This window comes from Sinohyriopsis cumingii, chromosome 10 (assembly GCF_028554795.1).
Source record: "Sinohyriopsis cumingii isolate HCF-2022 chromosome 10, ASM2855479v2, whole genome shotgun sequence".
In the NCBI taxonomy this organism is placed as follows: domain Eukaryota; kingdom Metazoa; phylum Mollusca; class Bivalvia; order Unionida; family Unionidae; genus Sinohyriopsis; species Sinohyriopsis cumingii.
The window spans coordinates 17490855-17512248 of NC_142970.1; the positions used below are offsets into that span (position 1 = coordinate 17490855).

The following is a 21394-nucleotide window of genomic DNA, read 5'->3' on the forward strand; positions in this document are numbered from 1 at the left end:
TATATAGGTGTCTGGCGTATGTACGTATGTATTTTTAACATCGTATTAGCAACACCCAGGATACATTGTGCCAATTAAATGCTATGTTTGAAACTTTTAAATTAAAGATAAAATTTGTCGATGGTATATCCATCCAAATGTATGTATGTATGTATGTATCTATGTGTGTGTGTGTGTGTGTGTGTGTGTGTGTGTGTGTGTGTGTGTGTGTGTGTGTGTGTGTGTGTGTGTGTGTATGTATGTGTGTGTGTATGTGTGTGTGTGTGTGTATGTGTATGTGCATGCATGTGTGTTTATGTATATATGTATGCATGCATGTATGTTATTTTATTGCATTTATGTGTGTGGATGGATGGCATGTCAGGACAATGCAGGCTATATGGTGTCATTTAAAAGGTAAGTAATGAGTCATACTAATTCACCTTTATTCATCATTCGAATGACATTAAAATTTATTTTATGAACACGTTATTGTCATGAATAAAATACGATAAAGCCTTACAAACTAAATATGACTACATCAAGACACTTCTGACCCCCTCCCAGTCCACTGAGACTTCAGACTGCCATATAACAAACCCTCATGTTTTACTAATTTCATCAATTGCACATACGAATGTCAAACACATTATATTTGTCTTGTCGAGTGGAGTTTGCATAATTGTCCCCAATATGAAATATGGTTTTAGAAATGACATAATTATTGTAATAGCACAAAAATAATACATAGCTCATCTCCATAATAAATAGCATTTGTCCATAATAAATAACATTTGTCCGTAATAAATAGCATTTGTCCATAATAAATAGCAATTGTCCATAATAAATAGTATTTGTCCATAATAAATAGCACTTGTCCATAATAAATAGCATAGCATTTGTCCATAATACATAGCTCATCTCCATAATAAATAGCATTTGTCCATAATACATAGCTCATCTCCATAATAAATAGCATTTGTCCATAATACATAGCTCATCTCCATAATAAATAGCATGTGTCCATAATAACTAGCATTTGTCCATATTAGATTACTTCAGCATGCCGTTTTCATTCCAAAAAAGTTAATCATGTAACGGCACAAAAATCAAAGCACAAGTAAATAATGGCAACAAATTACTTATGAACTGGACTTTGTAATTTATATGATTTATAAAGTCATAATGCTAAATCAAACAGCTGAAGTGAAAGCTATTAATACATAGTGTGTAATAACAAACAGCCACACTGAAGTGAAAGCTATTAATATATAGTGTCATATCAAACAGCCACACTGAAGTGAAAGCTATTAATACATAGTGTGTAATATCAAACAGCCACACTAAAGTGAAAGCTCTTATTACATAGTGTGTAATATCAAACAGCCACATTGAAGTGAAAGCTCTTATTACACAGTGTGTAGTATCAAACAGCCACATTGAAGTGGAAGCTCTTTATAGTGTGTAAACAATTCCCCAGCCTCATGAATATCACATTCAGACCTAATAATTACATATAGTTAATATTTTAATAACGAATCTTAATACAAAATAAAACAATATAAATATGCTATAACCAATGTCTGCAAGGATTTTTAAGTGGTAGAGGGCAACATTCCCTTACCCAAAAGTGACCATCTCCGGTCCACTAAGGTATATTAGATTGCATCTAGATAACAGGACTGGAGAAAAGACCCCAAATGGTGCGAAGTGGCTTTGAAAGGAAAATGCTTTTCCCTCCCACAGACAAGTCATACAAAATACAAATCCCAAAACATTATAAGTAAATAATAACTAATCACGTTAATATGTGACAGGAGTTACTACAATATGGGCATTACCACAGTAATAATGACATTATGAAGAATAAACAAATAACAATAAAAATGTTGATTCCAGCTATATCACAAAAACCAATAAAAAAAAACCAAAACAAAATGTACGAGATTGTCTATTTTGAGAGAAATTAAACATAATGGAAAGCAGGTAAGTGTTCATATAATTAAGAGGATGCTTTCTAATATAATGGAAATCAGGTAAGTGTTCATACAATCAAGGGGATAATTTACAATACAATACTATATAAAAAGAAAAAAGGTTTGCTTAAATAATTTATCGTAGATATTGATAATGTTTACAAATGAAAAATACAAACTAGTCAACTTCCATGAATGCCAAATTCACGTGATAACAAAAGTTAAAAATAATATGCCCCAGTGCCGCTGCTATGTGAAAAAGGTAATATATGCCAAATCATTTGAATAATAATGAATCTCGAAAGATATTGACCATCAACATCCATGGATTCCAGTGAAACCAGAAAACATTGACGTTTCATCACATTACATGTATGAGAAATGTATTTTGTCCTTCAAAATCGGAAATCTGCCATTTTTCACATGCATACGAATAAATCGGATGTTGAAGTTGATAGGTGACATTCATAGGTAAATTGATTTCAGTCGAAATCTAGAACTCAAGTCTCAAAGACGAAACTGTTGTAAACATAAGAAGTCAACACCACGCAATAGTGGGTTTTCTTCAGCCCAACGACACGCTTCACGACGGAATTTGTCAACTTTTATTACATCACAACTTTTGAAGCACTTCTGAAAATGAACTGAATTATGAGAGACTTCTTTGACTGCATTAAAGGGTGGCATCTCTTAATTCTAAACTGAATACCTGAATGTTGTTCAAACCTAACATTTTAAATATTTCAAAGAATGGTTTATTCAGTTGTTTGATTAACAAATCATTTCTGTCCATCCAAACTTTAGTTAGATTGGAAGAATGTTTAAATATTTGATAAACAGCGGCACTGAGGCTTTAAGATGTTGAAGATGGTCACTTGGTAGCCATATTGAACATCATATCAATATTTTATTTCTTTCAGGACCAGCCAAATATTCATTAGAGGTCTTTTAATGAAAGTCTCTTATCAATATGACTTTTCCATTTGAACGCAGCAACAAGCAAGAATTTCACAATGGCTTCTGTGGTGGCCATATTGGACATCATTTTGTAACCATCGTATTTCAGGACCAACTAGATATCATAAGAAATGTCTTTTTGTGAAAACCCTTACTGACATGACCAGCAATTCAGGAGGAAAAGTGATATGATTTTCAAAATAGCCAGTATGACAGCCATATTGGATTTCCGTGTAGCACCATTTTAATTTAGAACCAACTAGATCATGGAATAAATGTGTGAGTAAAACATTATATAAATCCAGCAAGAAGTTTAATAGTAATGATATCAAACTTCTATTTATGGACAGATGGATGTCTAAGCATGGATGACTGATGATGGACAACACACTATGACCTGTGTCTAAGCATGGATGACTGATGATGGACAACACACTATGACCTGTAGAGCTAAAATGAATGAAAAATACCACTGTATACCTAAAATGATACAAGGTCGTGGTGGAAGATCATTGTTAAATTCAAAGCATTAACTGAACTAACTACACTGTGGATATGAACTAATTACACTGTGGATTATAGGAACTAACTACACTGTGGATATGAAAATATGCTCTACTGATCATAAAGGCTCTTTTACCAACTGTAACTTACCAGCCGGAGAAATACCAGTAATCATCTCAAATTGATACCCGTGTATTGGTATGGTTATCACAAATGTGGAATGTGGCTGATTTATTCGGCTAGGCATACTCTAGTTTTGAAACTCGTGTCGGCAACTGAAATATTCCTACTGTTTGAAATGTCTGTGCATGTAAATATGAAATGTGATTATTGATTCAAGAACATGAACCATTTATGACTCACATAATTCTGAGACTTTTCTTTTACATTTATACACATGTATGTTTAAAACGTTTATATTGTCAGAATGTTCTTTCAAGTCAAACACTTTCACGTCTTATTCTCTTTTTTGTGGCAGATGTTTCATTTGATTTTAGTCTTTGCTCAACTTTTTCTATCCTGCTAAACCATGCTTGGAGAATACTGAGGTAGGATGCATCTGGAACTCGGGTCTGCTGAATTTCCTTGAGCATTTCATTCTCAAAATTGGTATCTCCACATAGCTGAATAAGTGTTATCAGTGTTGAGCTGATGTTACTCCAGCAGGTTTGGAAGTCATTGGCATTCATCATGCATGATTTTGTATGCCCATATAATCTGTTCCTGTCATCTCGCAGACCTTTGACCAGATTAATTTCCTGATGTCCCAGAGATGGCACGATGTTATTAAAAAGTGCTGACAGCAGGGTGATGTCATAGTCATCCAGGTTTGTATCATCTCCGTTTGGAGGCAACATGACGTCCATCTGGGAAGTATTCAACACTCTTTTCTTAAGAAGACTGTCTATGGTACTCATGTTATTGGCCAGATGCTGGTCCAGAGTGCAGGTGGGAGTAATGACCATATGATGGAAAAGTTTTCTCAAAACCTTTGACCCAACATCATTCAACAGGTATGCAATGCACATGAACCTGTCTGTGTCACTGGTTGGTGGGGATTGCATGGGACCAGCAGAGGCTGAAAGACAGAAAACAAAGGCTACATTGATAACAAATGGAAAATCAGGTATGTGCCTTGTCAAATTATACAATCACATCCCCAAATAAAATATTAATTTGCATTAATAGACTTATAATACAGGTTACTAAGTTTCACCTACGACTTTCACATTGGATTTTCTAACATAAAATATAATATAATCATCAGCCTTGCCTGCTGGTCACAATAGACACAGGTATGTATCAACTATAGTAGAGAGATTGCTTCAATCCTATTTTATAGTTCTTTCTTGAGAAAATTGTTGTAATTGTTGATTAATTCAATATTCTGCTCCATTGCACTTCATCATGTAAAACTGTACAAAGACCACCAAACCTAAGCTCATAATTATATAAATGCTATGATGGCTTTAATATACTGACTTTCATTTATGTATACAGACTTCAAACGGCTGTAAGGGGACATGAGTGGCCGAGTGGTCTAAAGCACTCTCCTTTATGGATCACTGCCATCTCACCACTGACTGTGTGGGTTCGAGTGTAGGATTCGGCCAATGTGGATATGTGAGAAAGCTTGCCAGTAGCTTCTCGTGGGTCGGTGGTTCTTTCTGGGGTTTTCACGGGTTCTTCCTCCACCAGTAATACTGGCTGCCATGCATAGCCTATCGTGTGCTGAAAAATCGTGTTAAACCCAACAACAACAAATGGCTTTAATATACTGACTTTCATTTGTGTATACGGACTTCAAACGGCTTTAATATACTGACTTTCGTTTGTGTATACAGACTTCAAACGGCTTTAATATACTGACTTTCTTTTGTGTATACGGAGTTCAAATGGCTTTAATATACTGACTTTCATTTGTGTATACGGAGTTCAAACGGCTTTAATATACTGACTTTCATTTGTGTATACGGAGTTCGAACGGCTTTAATATACTGACTTTCATTTGTGTATACGGAGTTCAAACGGCTTTAATATACTGACTTTCATTTGTGTATACGGAGTTCAAACGGCTTTAATATACTGACTTTCATTTGTGTATACGGAGTTCAAACGGCTTTAATATACATAATTCGTTTGTGTATACAGACTATAAATGGCTTTACTATACAGACTTTCATTTGTGTATACAGACTTCAAGATATGTTTTAGCTTGTTCATATGCAAATCATTTTTGACTGTGACATGAAAGTCATTTGTGTATAACAAAAACTTACAAATGATCATGTCGGTTATAGAAATGTTAACATCTTAAGATTATCTGCAAGTGTTTGACATGATTTGCATAGCTGATGATTAAATACCATGCATTTTTTAAATGCTGCACTGTGATCGATAATGAAATTTGTATAGAAAATACATATCTTTCAACAAAACATATCACATGATTTTACTCATAGCAAATCATTTGGGTTTTCAGCAAAAATATATGTCGCCCTAATCCTGGTACTGAGATGCATACACTCATCTTGTATGCTAATTCTAGCATAAACATGGGGTTGATAAATAACATTAAAGACACATTAAACCCAAGTTAGTGAAGCATGAATTATTGGTCACAGTGCCCTACTTTTATGCAAAAAGTGTAGTACTTATAAATGCATTCTCAAAAGTTTCATGAATCTAGGGATCACAGTATATATACAGGGTCATAAACCACACACATAATTTAATTACGCAAGTAAAATGTGAAATATTAGTCTCAGTGATATTTTTACATTACCCGTATAATGGTAGTAACAGAGATGTTTGACGACTGTAGCATGAGAAAGGTTTGAGAAATCAACTTAAAAAAGATCATATAGCCAAGCACAAAGTACAGCTAATGTCAGTGAAGCATGAAATATGTCTGAGTAACCTAAATTTGTACTGTGGGATGATGTAGATGTGACTCTTCACTAGTTTTTATGAAACGGTATAACAGTTTACATCAATGTGCTAAAATACTATTTGGTCATGTACTACACACAAAACTCTAACCTAAATTTGATATGTAGGTCACCGTGACCTTCAAATGAGGCAAGAGTATGCTACTAATAGAGATCATATAACTCTATCATGAACAGAGCTTGAGATATAAATGTACTAATATAACCAAAGTCAGAAAACCATAAAATGCAGGTCACTGTGTGATGAAGGTTAGTACACACCAAGATGCATCCCTCATCACATTTCATGATTCCAGGTATAACAGAATGTATACACTGTGTGATGAATGTGTAGTACACATTAGGATGCATCCCTCATCACATTGCATGACTCCAGGTATAACAGAATGTATACACTGTGTGATGAATGTGTAGTACACATTAGGATGCATCCCTCATCACATTTCATGATTCCAGGTATAACAGAATGTATACGCTGTGTAATGAATGTGTAGTACACATTAGGATACATCCCTCATCACATTTCATGATTCCAGGTATAACATAATGTATACACTGTGTGATGAATGTGTAGTACACATTAGGATGCATCCCTCATCACATTTCATGATTCCAGGTATAACAGAATGTATACGCTGTGTAATGAATGTGTAGTACACATTAGGATGCATCCCTCATCACATTTCATGATTCCAGGTATAACAGAATGTATACGCTGTGTAATGAATGTGTAGTACACATTAGGATGCATCACTCATCAAATTTCATGATTCCAGGTATAACAGAATGTATACGCTGTGTAATGAATGTGTAGTACACATTAGGATGCATCCCTCATCACATTTCATGATTCCAGGTATAACAGAATGTATACACTGTGTGATGAATGTGTAGTACACATTAGGATGCATCCCTCATCACATTTCATAATTCCAGGTATAACAGAATGTATACGCTGTGTAATGAATGTGTAGTACACATTAGGATGCATCCCTCATCACATTTCATGATTCCAGGTATAACAGAATGTATACGCTGTGTAATGAATGTGTAGTACACATTAGGATGCATCCCTCATCACATTTCATAATTCCAGGTATAACAGAATGTATACACTGTGTGATGAATGTGTAGTACACATTAGGATGCATCCCTCATCACATTTCATGACTCCAGGTATGACAGAATGTATACACTGTGTGATGAATGTGTAGTACACATTAGGATGCATCCCTCATCACATTTCATGACTCCAGGTATGACAGAATGTATACACTGTGTGATGAATGTGTAGTACACATTAGGATGCATCCCTCATCACATTTCATGATTCCAGGTATAACAGAATGTATACACTGTGTGATGAATGTGTAGTACACATCAAGATGCATCCTCCATCACATTGCATGATTCCAGGTATAACAGAATGCATACACTGTGATAAAGCCTGTACTAAATGCAAAAAAAAAAAAACGATCATGAAGGTACAACTAATCTACTTCAGTTACCTAGCCAAAGTGGTTGGAGCATCCACCTCAGATAATTGAGGTTGCAGGTCCGAACCCTGGCTGATTCATATGAAAGACTTATAAAAATGGTACTAGTAGCTGCCTCGCTTGAGGTTATTGCTTGGACTGGTTGTACGGGTGTCAGGGTTATGTGAATGGTGAAAAATATATCTCTTTATGAAAGTGCACGATAACCACAAAATTTCACATTCATAGGCTGTGGAAAATTAAAAGCTGTTATGCAAAAAGAACTGTTAACATATTGACAGATGGACAACATCACATCATGATGCATTCAGCTTTATGTTTGTAGTAATAATAATAATAATGATGCTGATAATGATAATGATAGTAATAGCCACAACAATAACAGAGTTATAACAATGTGATAAAACCCTGCCAATATCGTCAGTTACTTACAAACTATGCTGCAACAGATGTGTAAGATGTATAAATGTGATGGTAGAGTACTGGTCTGGAAATATTATTTTGTTCAATTCAAAATAAAAATTGTTCAGATAATGTTACCAGTGATAAAGTTGACATTACAGGAGGCTATTTACAGCTACTTCAGGGGCCCAGAGTGGTCTAAAGCACTCTCCGTTACGGATTACTGCCATCTCACCCCTGTCTGCGTGGGTTAGAGTCTTGGATTCAGCTAATGTGGGTATGAAAGAAAGCTTGCCAGTAGCTTCTCATGGGTCGGTGGTTCTTTCTGGGGTTTTCCCAGGTTCTTCCTCCACCATTAATACTGGCCGCTAGGTATAGCATATAATGTGCTGAAAAATGGCATTAAAGCCTACAACAACAACAACAAACAGCTACTTCAACCAGGGTAATGTCGATGTAAAACAATCTGATCCTTTAATATCTTGGGAAAGTGCTTTTGTGAAAATTCAGTAGCAGCTTGAAAATAATTGTCAAGTCCATTCACGAATAACATTTGCATTTTGTTCTATTTTCATTTTTCATTAACCATTCTGGATACTGCATTCTGTATCTGTGCTCTCCATTTCATCAAAATGCACTCATCATTTTTATTGTGTTCATTCAACATTTTATATGTGTTCATTCTGCATTCTATTGGATTCATTCTTCATATATACAATTACCCATATCAGGGTCCATACCTTTTTCCACTGTCTCTTGACTATAATATGATTGTAATAGGTTCTTCAAAACAAGAGGCCTCAGTAGGCTGAAGTCCACTCATCCTGTTGATATTTACCTCAAAGCCAATACTTTACAACGGTTGACAGCCAAAAAATCTGGATTATGTTGTCCATCATTGCAAAATGTTTCTAATTTTAGTAATGGCAAGACAACTGGATGGTGGGTTGGCAAGACCTTTTAGAGGAGGATGCTGCCATTCTTGGTTAAAATTATTTGAGACAATTTTGTGATATTGAGATAAGCAAACATTGTGGAAAAATACCTGCCTGATGACAGATGATGCCCGATACATGCCAGCCACATGGCCAAAATTCAACAGAACATACACTTGCAGCCAGATGAAATAACATAACCATAATATGACATGAACATATGGCCTGTAGAATTATCATAACCATAATATAATATCACATAAACTTATGAATGGTGACCTAACAATAAAGGAAAGGATGGCATTTGGAAGGTGACAACATTTAATAATTCAGTCTGGGATTGTTGTCATTTTCTTCAACAAACAAAAAGATTTGCCTTGTAACCACAAATTTCATACATGTAAATTAGATTAAAAAATCTATCTTACAATAATTCGTTCATTATATCCGGAATCTCCTTTGCTAAATAATGACAACAGGAAAAGACCAATAATGTAAATAGTATAAAGCAACCACTGGAATCACATTTCCTTGAACACAAAAAAAGTTTATTTTATACAGATCACATCCAGAAATTGGTCCTGTAGAAAATGTTTATTTTATACAGATCACATCCAGAAATCGGTCCTGTAGAAAATGTTTTAAGATCAATATGCAGATTACTCCCACCCATCAAGTCCATGTACAATTCTTGGACTAGTATATAACACAATACAACTGTCCTCTTTTAAAAGAAATGATATAAATGCATGCAGTACAACCATCCTCTTTTACAAGAAATGGTTGCCATAATTATGTACACTTTGACAAACACAAAAATGTTGTTTTCCAATAGTATAATAAAGTCTGGAAAATGACCAGCCTGAAAAGGTTTTTCTCTAATGGACCATCCATTCCAGGGACATAATGATACCAAAAATTTCAATATGGCTACTGTGGTAGCCATGTTTGATGTGCAAATACAACCATTTGTATCTAGGATGAACTTGAGCATGGGATGAATTTTGGTGCATCATAAGACTTAGTTACCATAGTGATGTGACCGTTGAGTAGGACTAGCAATACAATGACCTAGAGCATGGGATGAATTTTGGTACATCATAAGACATAGTTACAATAGTGATGTGACCGTTGAGTAGGACTACCAATACAATGATTCACTGCTGACTAATGAACTTACGATAGTCACATCACTTAACTTTATGACAATGATGAGGAGGAATCAGAAAAGCAAAACAAACTAACTTTACATGAAATTACTGTAAAATAAGAGAAAGAAGATTCTGTAAGGTAATCTCATAAATTATTGAATGGTTAAAGTATACAATGAGAATATATACTTGCATCCATCAGTAATCTCAAAAATTATTGAATGGTTAAAGTACACAATGAGAAGAATATATACTTACATCCATCAGTAATCTCATAAATTATTGAGAAGAATGTATACTTACCTCCATCAGTAATCTCATAAATTATTGCATGGTTAAAGTATACAATGAGAATATATACTTACATCCATCAGTAATCTCATAAATTATTGAATGGTTAAAGTACACAATGAGAAGAATGTATACTTACATCCATCACCAGTCTGCTCCTGGAAAGTAAAGAAAATAACATTACAAAGTGTATTATCCATTGCTGCTTATGTGCCACCGTGTGTAATATTGGGACCCTCACTTACATAGAAGCAGGAATTACCAACCTCTGATGATACAAGATAAATGTAGTGATGTGGTGGAACGAGTCTACCATTTTTCTAAGGCTGATGATCCAGGCTAAATATATAGATATTTGGTGGAAGGAATCTGATATAGTTTTCACATAGATTGCTGATATGGGATAAAATGAACACATTAAGCAACATATGTTATAGCATGTAAGGACTACATTGGCATGGGAATAACAGTGGTGATCCTTCTTGAATTTTATCAAACATGACCGTAAAGTGAAGTACATGGATCCACTGATGAGTTTATATGGCATATATTCTAAATTATCATATACATTAAGAAGTAACAAGAGTCCTTTGAAGGATCTGATGCTCTACTGGGCGATCATAAATTCCAGGAATTCAAGGTCCATGTAAGACTATCTCTTAATTTTAACTGCTGAGTGTTGAAACCATCTTTGTTATACTTTAATTAGCTACTGTGGTACACATAATGCATATAAGCATTACACTGTTCATTAGAACAAAATAAACATCATAAGAACACTTCTGGTGAAAACCATGTCATTATGATCATCAATTCTGGGAAACTGACAACAAGACATTTATGAAAGTCATCATGGCAGCCATACTTGATGTATGACTGGTGCCAGTTTAATTTAGGACCAACTAGGTATCATAAAAAATCTCCTGGCAAAATCCCCATGTTGAAATAATCATCCATGCTGGAGAGGATTAAAAACCAGTATTTTGAAGATGTGACTCTCCTTTCAGAAGAAATAACAAGATTTACAAGATGCCAACTGCAGTGGCCAGAGTGAACATCATATTATCACCATTTTCATTACTGACCAACTAGACATCATACCAGTATGACTTCCTGCTCAAACAGAAGTGTGATAAGATTTTAAAGATGAGTGCCATGGCAACCATATTTGATGCCAGACTGGCATCACATTTATTTAGGACTGGCTAACACTACAACGTCTTTAGTAAAACCTCTACGCCGATATGACCAAGCATGCAGAATGAATAATAATAACATGATTTTTATAATGACCACTGTGGCAGCCATATTGGACATCAGATTGGTATGATTTTCATGAAGGACCAATCAAATATCATAAGATGTCTTATAGTTAAAACCCCATCTTGATGTGACAATTCATTCAGGAGGAGTAGATAAAACAAGATTATGAAGATGGCTGCCATGACATAAATATTCTACATCAAACTGGCACTATTTTGTTCAGGACCAACTAAACATCACACAAAGTCTTTGAGTCAAATGCCCATTTTTTAGTATGACCATCAATTAACAAGGAGAGGAAATAATGAAAGTTTAAAGCTGGTCACCATATCCTACATAAGATCAGCGCCATTTACATTTAGAACCAATTAAAAAATTATAAAAAAAAGTATTTTAGCGACATTTCCTTGTTAACAAGACCATAGACTCAGGAAAGTAGCAACAGGATTTTGATGGCCACATTGGATGTCTAAGCATAACCATCTTCATAAAAGTCCATCTTGACCTTCAGATGACCATGTGTGCACAGTTTCATGGCAGACCTCCAAATAATTTAAGAGAAGTTGAGATAACAAGCTTATGCTAATAAATTGACAAACAACGGAATACATATGATGGATGTATGAAGGACAACAGTTCATCCAATAAGTTCATATTGTCTATGACCAGTTGAGCTAAATATCAATATATAACACACCAACATTGTAGTAAAATGTCCATGATGTCACATTTCTGCATATCTGACCGGAAATATTTCCAGTAATTATTGATGAAACATTCATACATGTATCTCTACGTGTTGTTTTAAATCTATAAATTATCAGTCAGTGCACTTACAGTGAATATCAACTTTAGCGTTACAGTAAGAAATATGTTGTCTACAAGCATTAAAAACAATTCAGATTTAATAACGGATTTCCTACAACATTATTATAATATCAAATATTTCCTCTAATCAATCATCAGGGTACAAAATCAGATTCTATTTAAAAGACATGTTCTGTCTGAAATCAGCAAGCTAAAATCCAAAGAACTCATCTGCTCTTACTCACCTCTTCCTGAAACCAGAACTTTAGTACATCATGGGAAATAATCACATGGCTCATGTCATGGAAATGGCAGGGAACATCTACATTCCCCTGCAGAGTGGCAACAGGGATCTGATAGTCTACGCTGTATCTGTCAGACTGAGGACACTGTATAGACAACTCAAATTGCAAACTCTGTCCTAGACATCCAATGATACTGCGCAGAGTCGTGGTTAGGAATTCCCGAACCTCGATACATAGTTTGTAAGATAGGGTGTTCTCACTAGTCCCTATCATTGTCACTCGTGCAAATATTCCATGTTCCCTGAATAACAAGGTCAGTCTATGATGAAGGTCAAGGTTGAAGAGACAACAGCCACAGAAGATTAGATTTTCCATCTTCCGCCTGGCAATGGGCCACTGAGCTACACATGAAGCAAGAAGCCTGTGGAAGACAGGCGTGGGTAAAAACTTCCCCGTAAATACAAAGCAAATGACTGATGTATTTCTCTGCTGAGAATTTGGTCCAAGGGAGATGAGATCTTTTGGTGCTGCCTGGCGCAGCATGCATGGAGCAAGGAAGTAATCCTCCACCTAAAAGACAAAACATCTGAACTTGATTAAACTCTTACTTAAATACAGAGTTCTCAACAAAAATTACCTTAAAAGTAATTATAAGTTGTGTATATTTGTATGCATGAGTTAAACTTAACCTTGCAATACAGAACTTTGGAGGCTTCTATTATTTGCATACACACATTAAAACAGCCTTAAAATAGAGGATTTTACTGGTTTTGCATTATTTGTATGCATGAAGGTGTGTCTTATATGTATGCATAAAGGTGTGTTATTTGTATGCTTGAAGGTGCATCTAATATGTATGCATGAAGGTGTGTTATTTATTTGCATGAAGGTGTTATTTATATGATGTTGTTGTTATGGGGTTTAACTCCATTTTTCAGCACAAGATAGGCTATACATGGCGGCCAGTATTAATGGTGGAGGAAGACCCTGGAAAAGCCCAGAAAGAACCACCGACCCACGAGTGTTATTTGTATGCATGAAGGTATGTATTATGTGGATGGCTGAAGATGTATTATTTGTATGACTTAAAGTGAATTTTAGTTGGATGTATGAAGATGTGTTATTTGTATGCATGAAGGTTTCTATTATTTGTATGAATTATGGTATGTGTTACTTGTATGGATGATGGTGTGCTGTTTGCATGTATGAAGGTGTGTATTATTTGTAAGGATGAAAGTGTGTTATTTGTATGCATGAAAGTTAATATTATTTGGATGTATGAAGATGTGTTATTTGTATGCATGAAGGTTTCTATTATTTGTATGCATGAAGGTATGTGTTACTTGTATGCATGAAAGTTTGTGTTATTTGTATGCATGAAAGTTTGTAAGAATGAAGGTTTGTGTTATTTGTATGGATGAAGGTGTTTGTTATGTGTATGCACAAAGGTGTATTTTATTTGTATGCATGAAGGTGTGTTATGTGTATGCATGAAGATGTGTATTATTCATAAGTATGAAGGTGTGTACTATTGATATGCGTGAAGGTGTGTATTATATTGTATGCACAAAGGTATGTATTATTTGTATGTATGAAGGTGTGCATAATATGTATGCATGAAGGTGTGTTATTTGTATGCATGAAGGTGTGTTATTTGTATGCATGAAGTTGTACATTGTGTGTATTTTGTGCATGCATGAAGATGTGTATTATTTGTATGGTTGAAAGTGTGTTATTTTTATGCATGGAGGTGCATTATGTGTATGCAAGTAGGTGTGTATCAGTTATGTACATGATTGTGTATATTATGTGTATGCAAGTAGGTATGTATCAGTTATGTACATGATGGTGTGTATTATGTGTATGCAAGTAGGTATGTATCAGTTATGTACATGATGGTGTGTATTATGTGTATGCAAGTAGGTGTGTATCAGTTATGTACATGATGGTGTGTATTATGTGTATGCAAGTAGCTGTGTATCAGTTATGTACATGATGGTGTGTATTATGTGTATGCAAGTAGGTGTGTATCAGTTATGTACATGATGGTGTGCATTATGTGCATGCAAGTGATGTGATGTGAAGTGATGTGATTTTGATTTTTAACGTAGCTTTAACAATTTTTCAGTCATATCGCTACGATGTCTGCAATGTGGAAGTTTATAGTGATGTCTAGCACTGGGGCATCATGCCACAGACATGTAGCATGATGTCCCACCCAGTCACATTATCCTGACACCAGACTGACCAGTCCTAACACTACCTCTTAATGCTGAACGCCAAGCGTGGCAGGTGTTAGTACCATTTTTGTAGGTCTTTGGTATGACTCGACCGGGGATCGAACCCACGACCTGTCGCATCCGAGGCGGATGCTCTAACCACTAGGCCACCAGAACGGTGTTGCATGCAAGTAGGTGTGTATCAGTTATTTACATGATGGTGTGTATTATGTGTATGCAAGTAGGTGCATATCAGTCATGTACATGATGGTGTGTATTATGTGAATGCAAGCAGGTGTGTATCAGTTATGTACATGATGGTGTGTATTATGTGTATGCAAGTAGGTGTGTATCAGTTATGTACATGATGGTGTGTATTATGTGTATGCAAGTAAGTGTGTACCAGTTATGTACATGATGGTGTGTAATATGTGTATGCAAGAAGGTGTGTATCAGTTATGTACATGATGGTGTGTATTATGTGCATCAGTTATGTACATGATGGTGTGTATTATGTGTATCAGTTATGTACATGATGGTGTGTATTATGTGTATGCAAGTAGGTGTTTATCAGTTATGTACATGATGGTGTGTAATATGTGTATGCAAGTAGGTGTGTATCAGTTATGTACATGATGGTGTGTATTATGTGTATGCAAGTAGGTGTGTACCAGTTATGTACATGATGGTGTGTATCAGTTATGTACATGATGGTGTGTATTACGTGTATGCAAGTAGGTGTATATCAGTTATGTACATGATGGTGTGTATGATGTGCATGCAAGTAGGTGTGTACCAGTTATGTACATGATGGTGTATATTATGTGTATGCAAGTAGGAGTGTACGAAGTTATGTACATGATGGTGTGTTTTATGTGTATCAGTTATGTACATGATGGTGTATATTATGTGTATGCAAGTAGGTGTGTATCAGTTATGTAGATGAGGGTGTGTATTATGTGTATGCAAGTAGGTGTGTATCAGTTATGTACATGATGGTGTGTATTATGTGTATCAGTTATGAACATGATGGTGTGTATTATGTGTATGCAAGTAGGTGTGTATCAGTTATGTGCATGATGGTGTGTATTATGTGCAAGCAAGTAGGTGTGTACCAGTTATGTACATGATGGTGTGTATTATGTGTATGCAAGTAGGTGTGTATCACTTATGTACATGATGGTGTGTATTATGTACATGCAAGTAAGTGTGTACCAGTTATGTACATGATGGTGTGTATTATGTGTATCAGTTATGTACATCATGGTGTGTATTATGTGTATGCAAGTTAAAACTTAGCCTTGCAGGAAAACAGGATATAGGATAAAGCCTTTCCAAGACTCCATCTATGACTTTATTAAGTCCCAACAGAGTCCATTCGAAGACTCCATCTATGACATTATTAAGTCCCAACAGAGTCCTTTCCAAGAACACTGCTTGCTTTATAACTTTAATTAGCCACTGGTGAGAAAGAGCTCACAAAATATACTTGTTTAAATTAACTGACCTTGACTTCTTTTGCATCTGGACTGTAAAACCTTGGTCTGGCCAAAATGTTCAACTTTTCCATGAGTTGTAAAATAATCTCCTTGTTGTGATGGAAGTCTGGGTGTTTCTCTTTTGTCCAGATGGCATCTAGAAATAGATATTATATCTCATAAATATATTCAAGTCAATAAAACAACACAGTGTGTTTATTGGTATATGGTGTATTTTATGCTTACATGTATATTTGTGTATGGTGTATTCTGTTTATGTGTGTGTTTATTGTTATGACGAAAGGCAGGGTGTTTATCTTTTCTCCAGATTGCATATAGAAAGAGATACTGTTTCTCATAAAAATAGTAAAGCAAATAAAACAGCACACTGTGTTTATGTGTTATATAGTGCATATTGCTTACATGGTGTCCAAGGCAATGATGATTGAGGCATGCTACAGCTGACATGGTGTCCAAGGCAATGATGATTGAGGCATGCTACAGCTGACATGCTGTCTAAAGCAATGATGCTTGAGGTATGCTACAGTTGACATGCTCTCCAAAGCAACTAAGCACAGGGATGGATACCGTAAGAGGCTGACACACCCCTGACAACCTTGGGTCCGACTGAAACTGTGACTGACCTTTCATTGATAATTCATTCAAAGTTTTGGTCAAAATATTTCTGAGATTTCATTGAAAATTTGGCAAGTTCACAAACAAATATCACCTACATTTTGGTGAGATTTAACTAAACTTTTGACCAAAACGTTCATTAAAATTTCGTTAAATCACCAGTGTATGTGACCTTGACTTCTTCTGCACCTGGACAGTCCTTGATAAATACAACCATCAAATTTCATGACTACACCTGTCTGTGATTGGTAGTATCCTCCTTGATAAATACAACCATCAAGTCTCATGACTACATCTGTCTGTGATATGTAGTATCCTCCATGATAAAGACAACCATCAAATCTTATGACTACACCTATCTGTGATATGTAGCATCCTCCATGATAAATACAACCATCAAATCTCATGACTACATCTGTCTGTGATTGGCAGTATCCTCCATGATAAATACAACCATCAAATCTAATGACTACACCTATCTGTGATGTGTAGCAGCCTCCATGACAAATACAAACATCACATCTCATGACTATACCTGTCTGTGATTGGTAGTATCCTCCATGATAAATACAACCATCACATTTCATGACTACATGTGTCTGTAATGTGTAGCATCCTCCATGACAAATACAACCATCAAATCTCATGACTACACCTATCTGTGATGTGTAGCAGCCTCCATGATAAATACAAACATCAAATCTCATGACTATACCTGTTGGTGATTTGTAGCATCCTCCATGACAAATACAACTATTACATTTCATGACTGTACATACAATCGTGTATAAGAAAGAAGTGGTAAACTTAATATTGATATATATGCTTACAAACAAAATGCCTGTACCATTTAAAGGTAACTTGTCTTGCCTATGCATCCTAATTGATATAAAAGGGAAATAACTCTAGGGTAAATATTGATGCAAAATAACATTACAACATAAGTTCAGTTGATGTCAATAATGTTGTCCATGTTTCAATACAGAGCATAAAGAGATACATTATTTTTTAACATGACTTTTAATACAGTATTGACATACTGAACTTGCGACCCTTGGAGTTCAAGTCTGAATCTGTACTAACTGAGTTACCATGGTTGCAGGCTGGATGGATAGGACTAATGTGATATGCACTACCATATTCGGAGTGTAAACATAAAGCAAAATAGATGACTGAAAGGAGGTGTAATATTGACTGGAACTAAAATATAACAATCACATCATTCACTTGTGTGACATATTTCCATAAGGTACTACAATCTTGTCTTTCCACAGACCCAATCACATTTCAATAGGGTATTATAAACAGAAATAGTCTTGAAAAGTGCACTCTGTGTGTAATATAGAGCACTATAAAACTTGTCTGGAAAACTGTGCTCTATGTGTAATATAGGGCATTATAAAAATTGTCTGGGAAACTCCACTCTGTGTAATATAGGGCATTATAAAAATTGTCTGGGAAACCCCACTCTATGTGTAATATAGGGTATTATAAACATAAATAATCTGGAAAACTGCACTCTGTGTGTAATAAAGGCACTTTAAAAATAGTCTGGAAAACTGCACTCTATCCGTAATATAAGGTATTATAAACAGAAACAGTCAGAAAAACTGCACTCTATGTGTAGTATAGGGGACTATAAAAATAGTCTGCAAGACCCCACTCCATGTGTGGGGTAGCAATATTTGGACTGTAATTTCCATTGTCAAAATGACAGAGTACATCACATGTAGTATGATATCACTTATACGCATGAATGTAGTGACATCAGCCTCCAACTATTAATGACTAAATACAAATACTGCGAACAATTTACCAATGCTTAATGTAGGAATGTATTAGATTACAAGGGGACCAGGTGTTTGTAAACAAGTTAGAAACATACACACCTATCAGTTGAGAGGTAAGTTTTCCGTTCTCCTTGAATTCAAACCACATGCTCCGGACTGCAGGGTAGTTGTTAAGAACAAATGTCTCAGCAGTGATGAGGGACTTCAGGGCATCAATCAGCCATTTTGGATCAAGCACAATCCAATCCCTCAAACTTTCCACACTGAAAATTACAATCCAAATGTTTATTAATAGACAGAAACTGGATATGACTGTTCCTTTATCTATGAAGCAGGCTAAATACTTTCATCAGACTTAAGAACAACTATTGGTGAATGAGGGAGTTAATTGAACTACTTATTTTCAAGCTGACTGTAATAGGGACACTCTACGTATATTAGGAACCTATAAGAGAGTGGATGGTGCAAGGTGAAGTTATTTACATTTGTAACATGCGCGATGGAGAGAATGTTGGTGTACCTACATGTTTTTTCATGCTTATTGGCTGCAATTTTTTTGCATATTGTACTTGTGGAAATTGTGCATGATCTAAGCACACAGCTAACAAAAATGACTGCTCCCTTAGCAGCTATTATAATTGGGAAACAATATTGCCAGTCATGGCAATGTCAGTGTTTGAAAGTGCAAAGAATGAATTAACAAGCATATAAAATATAAGAAAGAAGTTATCTGCTTGTTTTTTTAAAAAACAATTTACCTCTGAAGACCAGCTGTGAAAATGACTGAGCAAAGCTAGCAGTGTTTTTGAAGATGCACATCTGAAGTAAGGCCAAGCTGTATACTATGTGACCCATACTACACACATCAATCATATCACAAAAGAAAGAAGGGGTAGGGGCCCCCGAGTAGCCGAGTGGTTTAAAGCACTCTCCGTCACGGATCACTGCCATCTCACCTCTGTCTGCGTAGGTTCGAGTTTCGGACTCAGCCAATGTCGATATGTGAGAAAGCTTGCTGGTAGCTTCTCGTGTGTTGGTGGCTCTTTCCAGGGATTTCCCGAGTTCTTCCTCCACCATTAATATTGGCCGCCATGTATAGTCTATCTTGTGCTGAAAAATGGCGTTAAACCCTGTAACAACAACAAAAGAAAGGGAATTTGGTTTGGATTTGTATAACATAACTTAACCAATTATTCAGACATATTGCAGCAGTGTGGCAGATTACTGAGACGTCTAGCACTGGGCCATCATGTCGCAGGCATGTAGCATAATGTCCCACATGATAACATTATCCTAACACGAACCTCTTAACACTCGACGCCAAGCAAGGCAGCCAGACTTGCCAACCCTAACAAGATTGTCTCAGTGGGGCAACCGATTTTTTCCTGTAAGTTTGACCACTTTTCCGTAAGGTGCAACACAATATCATGTACTGCTCTTGGTAAGTTGGAAAATGTGTATTTAAAACGTTCGTTATTCCAAACCACAGGGACTCATATTGGTGCTTATAATTTACCTGTTGTACATGTACTAATATAACAGATACATGTGTATGACTGATAGTTAAACTGTAAGCACCGATACAAGCCCCGTTGTTCCAAACTGATGCATCAACGGTAAAAATTATGTTCATCTAAATAGTGTGTCAAATACACATACACCTTCAGTTCTAAAGCCTTTGCAGTTCAATGGCTTGTTGCTATCTCTCAACAAGAAGCAACTCTTGGAATTGTTTTCTTCGTTTCACATGATGGCAGTCATATCTCCCGCCATGTGACACACTCAAATCGACATGTGATGTCCAAAAAATCATAATTGTGTTCCTTCTTGATTTTATTCAGAACAATCTAAATATTCCTTTTATTCTACAGTACTGATTCTTAAAGCTTTTTTAAGAGGCTTTTTTTTCCCTATCGCTATTAACATGTATCGGAAGCTGGATATCATTTTTTGTAAAAATTAAATATGATATATACTCGCGTATAAGACCTGCATACTGAACAGGTATAAACACTAAAAAGTGCATGACCCGTGTATTGGCTGACCTACAACTCCAAGACATCTCAAGATGCACGAGGTAAGTTCTAAATCCATTTATTTTGGCAAACTTATATTTAAAAAAACAAAAACAACATGTATACTTATCTCAAGGTTGCCGTGCATGATTATTAAAAAGAAATGGTATAAACTTGTTTGGAAAGTAATTTATTTAATTTTGTTTCCGTAATGTTTCTGCCTAATTTAGATTTGTGTATAATTGTATGTAGCAAATTGTATCTAAATGTCGAAGGTGTAATCCAGAACTTAACTTTGC

General features: G+C 35.6%; 1 protein-coding gene across 1 annotated transcript in view; it reads right to left on the reverse strand.

The window, feature by feature from the left end:
- Window positions 1-408: 408 nt before the first annotated feature.
- Window positions 409-21394, reverse strand: part of LOC149789661 (uncharacterized) — an 83464-nt gene continuing 62478 nt past the window's right edge. Inside the window, exons 12-16 of the mRNA XM_089971676.1 lie at window positions 19180-19343; window positions 16684-16811; window positions 12958-13527; window positions 10782-10800; window positions 409-4494 (exon numbers count right to left, since the gene is read on the reverse strand). Of these exons, the coding sequence (XP_089827802.1) occupies window positions 3857-4494; window positions 10782-10800; window positions 12958-13527; window positions 16684-16811; window positions 19180-19343 (1519 nt within the window). The 3' untranslated portion in view covers window positions 409-3856. The remainder of the gene's footprint in view (window positions 4495-10781; window positions 10801-12957; window positions 13528-16683; window positions 16812-19179; window positions 19344-21394) is intronic.